At 32.1% G+C, this 7129-nt stretch overlaps 1 protein-coding gene across 1 annotated transcript; it reads right to left on the bottom strand.

Moving 5' to 3' along the window:
* Window positions 1-475: 475 nt before the first annotated feature.
* Window positions 476-3983, bottom strand: LOC114377431 (WAT1-related protein At3g28050-like). The gene is made up of 7 exons (XM_028335929.1): window positions 3672-3983; window positions 3498-3569; window positions 3082-3195; window positions 2359-2602; window positions 2112-2270; window positions 1878-2029; window positions 476-1022 (listed from the first exon to the last, which is right to left on the bottom strand). The coding sequence occupies exons 1-7, from the start codon at window positions 3863-3865 to the stop codon at window positions 842-844; spliced, it is 1116 nt and encodes a 371-aa protein (XP_028191730.1). The 5' UTR covers window positions 3866-3983; the 3' UTR covers window positions 476-841.
* Window positions 3984-7129: the final 3146 nt, after the last annotated feature.

The raw sequence follows: 7129 nt of genomic DNA on the forward strand, positions 1-7129 counted from the left end.
TTAACTTATAAGATTTATTTTTAAACATAAATTTTATGATTACCAATTTTATTTTTATTTTTAATAAAATAATAAAATTTATCATTTATTATTTTATCTAAAATTAAATTATTTATTTTGATAAAACTCCTCCTTATTATTTGTTAATTAAAAAATTGTTTTCCATTGACTTGATTAAATTTTTCAAACTTGGGAAATAAAACGTTTCCCAATTACTACCTAAAACTCCTCCTTATCATTTGTTAATTAAAAAATTATTTTTCATTGACTTGATTAAATTTTTCAAACCTGGAAAATAAAATGTTTTCCAATTATTACCTAAAGATTCATTTTTTGTCCAATAACTATCTTGAAAATTTTTCAGCTTCACTTTAACACCTGTTGTTAGTCATCTTCCATTAAGAACAACTTATATTTTAGGTATAAAAACTTAATTAAGCTAATATATAAAAATACTTTAAAATTTTCGGTAATGTTAAAGAATCACGCAGCTTCTATAAATCATAATATGGATGACTTGTTACAAGAGACAGGAAAAGGGAAGACAGATAACGAAGTTGCTCCGTTTTCATCTGTGAGTGTTCGTACACAAACTTGTAGATAGGTTGCTCCCTAATTTGTATAAAGATTCGTTTATGTTCCTTGGCGAAAGGAGATCAGTTGAACCCTTGAACTATTTCTTACATATGATGTCCTCTACACTCTAAAGGCGTGGGTACCTACTTTGCTAATTGCTATTGGCGTTACAGGGTTAGCTTGGGCGAAAACAAAACCATGTATTTGCTTTGCTATTCGTGTAATTTCAATAATGTTAAGATTTATCAACAGTTTTGTTTGTCATTTATACACTTCCATGCATTTTCTTTTCAGCTGTATCAGTTTTATAGCTTTGCAAGAGAGGAACATTCTCTGTGGTTGGTGGTGATTGCTGGCCAGGGACATCTTCGTCCACATTCTCTTCGGTTGCTTTTCCCCACATTACTGTATAAAATCCGATCGATATTACTGTGGCTCCCACTAGACTGCAAAATGATCAATGCAACTACATCATAAGATTGCATAACCCGGCCACGGATATTTCGACATAACTAATGTCTAAAATCTAGGACCCCACATGCATACACAAACATAAAGACTCTAATGAAATGAAATATAAGTAACATAACAAAATATTTAAATTAATGATATATTTATCTTTTTAAATCAACTTTTTAAGTTTTTTCAAATATATGAATTGTACAAAGGTGACTGACAAAAGTGTGTAAGTCAACAAAAATAATTTTAAAATTAAACACCTAATAAGAAGGTGTCAAACAAGTGTAGGGCGTGTTGGTGTCAGAAACATGTCCAACATGGCAAACGAGAGATGTCCGTACTTCATAGGTAAAGATCATAGGTATTTAAAGTGCAAACTATAATAAATCATTAAAGGGATATAATGAATATAGGCAACCGATTGAAATTATCTGTTTTGGATAGTTTTGAAATTATTGTTGCAGCTCTGTAGAGAAACTTAGCTTAGTTGCTTTGGAAATTAAATATGGGGGATTGGGGACGGAATACAGACTGTGATTAGAAATGTTTGAAGCAGAGTGAGTCTCATGAAAATCATGTTATTTTTCTAAAGGAAAACTTCATCATTTGTTTTTGTTTCACAAAGCACATCCCATAGTTTTTCAAGTATCTGGAACTGCTACCAAAATTACGGTCACATGGCTGCATTTTGCTTGCAATTTTTATTAATCATGACCGCAACCGCAAGTTAAAACCAAATACAAATGTCAATTTGTTTGGTTAGCTTTATGTGCATGAGCATGTGTGTTACCAAGTTTATAGGAAAAAGGCATATCGAGAATTGAATACAATCACAACCATACCTTCCAAGGTGGAGTGTATCACCCAGGAACATGACTCCCAAGGCAACAGCTATGGCAATTGAGAGTGGCTTGAACATTGCCACATAGACAGGACCCTTTATACGTAGTACCCATGTGTGAACTGCGTTGTTCACAAATGAACCAAAAATTCCCTAAAAATATCGAATGCACTTTAGAATAATTAGCATATACTATAGAACAAAGATCAGAGTTTCTGCGTGCAATGCATCTTACAGAGCAAACTATTGAAGCCAATGCTGTATCTAATCCTATTTTCCAAGCTCCTGCATTTGTCTCTGTAAATATAGCTACAATTGCAGCCATGATGGTTACACATAAATTGTAAAAGAAGATCACAGTTAGTTCATTGGGGTACACCTTCATGATTTGCACCTGCAGAGCAGAATTAAATTAGAAAAAAAAATGTTTTGAGAAGTAGCTGTTGAAACTTTGTATATAAACCTAACATGAAAATTTGTACCTGTACAATGTACCATAATGGAACCAGAATATACTCTGCTGTCAGTAGAAGGCCACCAATTGCCCAACTTCGATCTACCGAATTCAGAGTGTTAATTGGTTGATGAAGTGACAAGGAAGGTGTATGAACAATGATGATTGGTGGTCCTTTGTAGAAGGTCACTACGAATGCTCCAGTTATTGATACTATGGTACCCAATACCTTGGCTTGACAAGTTGTATTTCTTACAATCACCTTTTCCATCCTAAAATAGATCAAGAGAAAATAAGACTACATAATAGAATAACAGAAAACATACAAAGCTATGAAGCACAAACTCTGACACCGGATATTTTGACTTGACAAATGTCTAAAATATAGGAATGAAGACACCACATACACAGACAGAAATTCTAATTAAATGAAATATGAGTAACATACAACAAAATATCTACATGATAGTATATTCATTTTTTTAAAACAACTTTCTATATTTTTATAAGTATATTAGTTGTGTAAAGGTGACAACTTAACTATTCAAATCAACAAAAGTAATTTTTGAATCAGCCATCTCATAAGAAGTGTTGAACAAGTGTGTGTCCCGGTGTGTCAGTGTCGTATCTAACATGACAACACTTCAAATAAAAGAGGTATTTGTGCTTCATAGCTTACGAGTAGTCTGAACCCACTTCCACAATTCTAAACATAGCCACTCATATTTTAAGAAAGGGGAGGATTAGGAACCTGAAAATGATGGCAAGCAAAAAAGTAAAAGCGGGCACCAAGTTGCTTATAGCCGAGGAGAGAGTGGGGGAACTGAAACTGATGCCTGTGTATCCCACGATCTGAGAAGCACACCTGAAAATCAGAGTTCAGACCAAAGGAATTGCTAGATTGTGGGTTAATTAAGGTTGAATTTATTTAAACCTAAAAAAAATAACTTTAAAATAAATATTTATATAATAAATATTTTTTTAAGGAACAGATATAATTTGTTTCTTAAAATAAAAAGAATTATTTTTTTAAGCAAAAATAATTTAGACAAATATACTAAAAAAATAAAAAAAAAATTATTTATTTTATGAAAATAAATATTTATTTCAACAAATAAATTTAAAGAAACTGGTTCAGGAATAGTCTCTGAATTCTGATGTATGTACCCTATTAGCCCGAGAAGACCAATTTTGCGTAGTAGGGGGAAACTAAGCGGAGGAAGCACTCTTGATCTGCACCTGGAGCACATATAGAAAATAAAAACATGACATTCATGATTCATATCTTACTTTTTTTCATAATTAAGCTAATAATTATCTGTCAACTACTCAACCACGTACCTTTGGGAGATAAAGGGTCCAGGAATGAGAACAATAGCAGCAACAGCATAAGCATAAACAACAAAGACATGGTAACTCATCCCTCTCAAGGTAGCTGCTTTGAACAGAGTATTCAAGGCTACGTTGAGGCATTCCATGGTCACCATGGCCCCAAAAGGAACCAAATCCTTGTACAAGAAGACCCTTTTTGCCATACCTCTCTTCTTCAGATCTCACACAAAGCAAAGCAAAGCCTGATCTTTCCGTGTGGCCAAATACTCACAACTCGACAAGCAGTGGAGTGTGGTATGAGAACGCCCAATTTGCTCGCGTCGCTTTCGAGATAATGCAATTTGAAGTCATTTTGCATTGTTATTGGCGCTTTTTTTTTTTTTTAAGTCATGGTAAGGTAGTGGTAGGAAGTTATTTTTTTATCAAAAATAAAATAGTAACCAATCTTTGGCAAAATCACCAAATTGGGTCCCTTTTACAAATTTATTACCAGAATAGGTCTGTTTTATAATTATTTTTTTATTATAAAGCGCTTACCTGAGTAGCGCGTTCCACAAGAAGACGACATGTGGCGTGACGTGACAAGTTGACAGGGGACGATGGGACGGGGGGGGAAGTGGTGGTCTGCCAGGCGCGACCACTAGTGGTGTCCTGGCACGACCACTAGTGGTGGCCTGTCAGGCGCGTCCACTAGTGGTGGGCAGTCAGACACTTCTCTCTTCCCTATAATCGTTGAAATGAACTGAGTTGAATTTAACTTGTTGCTGTTATATGCATTAGTGTTGAAGCGCTTTATACCGGTTAAAAATTTTGCTCAAAATTAATAAATATTTTTTATCTTTGATACTTTATAGCATTAATTAATATTTATTTTGTTGCTGATAATAATGATTATATTTTATAGGTGCATAAACAAATTGACACGGACTATAAAATGAAATAGTAATTTTATTTATATTTTTTGAGTGATAATTAGTAATTTTTTGTAACTTAATAATTTAATTTTTGGTTATAATTATGCTATATTTGTTTGTTGATGATAATAATTATTTATTGTAGTAGTTTTTATGTCCAACACATTATTATTATTATTAGTTAAGCTCATAATTATTGATGTTGTTGGTATATTTTTTTAATAGCCAAAATTTACATAGACATTAAAAATAAATGCCGATTGTTTTGCGTCATGAGTGTGCGAAGTAGGAAATTGTTGTGACAATAATTTAATTTATTTTGAGTAACTTGTTGTTGTTAATTTATTTTAGGTTAATAATTTATGTTATGTTAATATATTTTTTATATTATTGTTTGTTGACCACATTAATTATTTATTGTAGGTATATTTTTGAAAAATGAGTTCAATTATTACACTCGTCTATTTAAATGGTAAGATATACGAAACTGATAATGATATCACATTTGAAGGTCCTAAAAAAGCTATTCAAATAAAGCGTGGTATTAGTTTTGAGAGGTTTAAAAAAAGGATACACGACAAGGTAAAATTACAAAAACATGTAATGAAAAATGAAACGATTTCGTAATGAAAAATGAAACAGAGGAGAGGAAAAGGGTGGAGAGGAAAAGGGGTTTTATAGGGAAGAGTGAAGTGTCTTGCTGCCCACCACTAGTGGACGCGCCTGACAGGCTACCACTAGTGGTCGCGCCTGGCAGGCCAACACTACTGGTCGCGCCTGGCAGGCCACCACTACCCCCCCCCCCTGTCTCATCGTCCCTTGTCAACTTGTCACGTCACACCACGTGTCGTCTTCTTGTGGAACGCGCCCCTCAGATAAGCGCTTTGTAGTAAAAAAAATAGACCCCCTTGATAAATAATTATGAAACAGACTCATTCTGATAATAAATTTGTAAAAGGGACCCAATTTGGTGATTTTGCCACCAATCTTTATGAGAAACTTAAAATAAGATAAATATTTTTCTTTTTATATAATTTATTTTATATTTAATGATTAATTAAAATTTAAACACTAACCACTTAGTTAAAAAAACATAAATCCCAACCAATTGTGTCAACATTGATTGTTATTGGCGCTTTAATTGAGTGACGTAGAAGGCAAGGAGAGTATTACAATAGTGCTGACTACTAGCTTAACAATTATTATTCGAAAGCCAAATATAAAAATGCAGGAGGATAAGGAAATGATGTCAAACGAATCTTCAGAGCAATAATTAATGAATGAATATCTCGGAGTGGGATGAGTTATTATTAAATGTGTGACTGGTGATGGGCATGCAATTTTCATTTTATTTTTTAAATATCCACGGTCACCTCTTGCGTGTAATTAAATTTAATATTTTAATGAGCAAGCAACTTTGTTTAGAATTTAAAAACCATGCCATTTAAACAATACTTTTTCTGAGTTCATTACATAAATATATTTAAATAATATTTCTTGTGACTCCAATAATTGTTTACTAAGTGGAGAGTGACGAGAGTGAGAAATTCTCTATTTTTTGTGGCATTTTGAATTTCAGTGATTTAGTTTAATTAAATTACCTAATAAAAAAACTTCAAAAAAATTTACCTGATAAAAATAACATAATTATAATTTCTTTATAAATGATTTATCCAAACAACTTATTTCACTCAAAAAAATTATAATTTCCTTAAAAAAAATGAATTGCCCAATTTTAATATTCAATCCAAAGACTTAGGAAAATAAGCAACAAAGATTGATCTCCCACTTAGGGATGACAACAAGACGGATTTGTTTATCCTCATTCTGAGTCACCCCAAACCATGGGACATGTGGGTTTATAAAAGGCGGGGTGAAAAAATAAAACTAAATCCCATTTCTGGTCTTATCCGATTTGGAAAAATTCGTGGGAAATTTATCTCACTTTTTTAAAAATTATTTATTCGGATTTCATTACATGGGACAAGTTTAGGTTTGAAAAAATAAAACTAAGTCCCATTCCTTTCAGGTCTTATCGGATTTGAAAAAATTCACGGAAAATCTATCTCACTTTTTTAAATTATTTATTCATATATTTTAAATAAATCATACATTAAAGTATTAATTACATTTTAATTCAATCAATATTATATATATATATATATAATTTGATAAAGCATAAATAACATAAACATATTTAAGAGTTAATTTATTTTTTTTGTTAAAGGAATAATTTTTAATTTAGTATTATAATTATAATGCCATTTTTTAAATTATAAAAAATAAAATATAAAAAGTTACATAGGGGAGTGAGTATAAGGAAAGACATACCCAAACCCGATTTCATTTTCCCAAGTCGGGAAAAATTCGACCCCATCCTCGATCAAAACAGGTTTTACTCATCAAAATTGGGACCGGGTGAAATGAGTACCAACAGGTTCAACTTTTATTGCTATGCCCACTCCCATTGTGGTTTCCTAGATTTTAGAGCATGAAGATTTCATGAGGATGTCGATTGCATTATTCTAATATTTTTATTCAGGTATCTGCATG

The sequence above is a fragment of the Glycine soja genome, chromosome 11, assembly GCF_004193775.1.
Source record: "Glycine soja cultivar W05 chromosome 11, ASM419377v2, whole genome shotgun sequence".
Lineage (NCBI taxonomy): Eukaryota > Viridiplantae > Streptophyta > Magnoliopsida > Fabales > Fabaceae > Glycine > Glycine soja.

Coding starts and splice junctions, on each gene's coding strand:
- LOC114377431 (XM_028335929.1), bottom strand. CDS start 3,865: ATGGCAAAAAGGGTCTTCTTGTACAAGGATTTGGTTCCTTTTGGGGCC. Junction 3,196..3,497: donor GGTCTTCTCGGGCTAATAGG/GTACATACATCA, acceptor TCTGATTTTCAG/GTGTGCTTCTCAGATCGTGG. Junction 2,603..3,081: donor TTGCTTGCCATCATTTTCAG/GTTCCTAATCCT, acceptor GATCTATTTTAG/GATGGAAAAGGTGATTGTAA.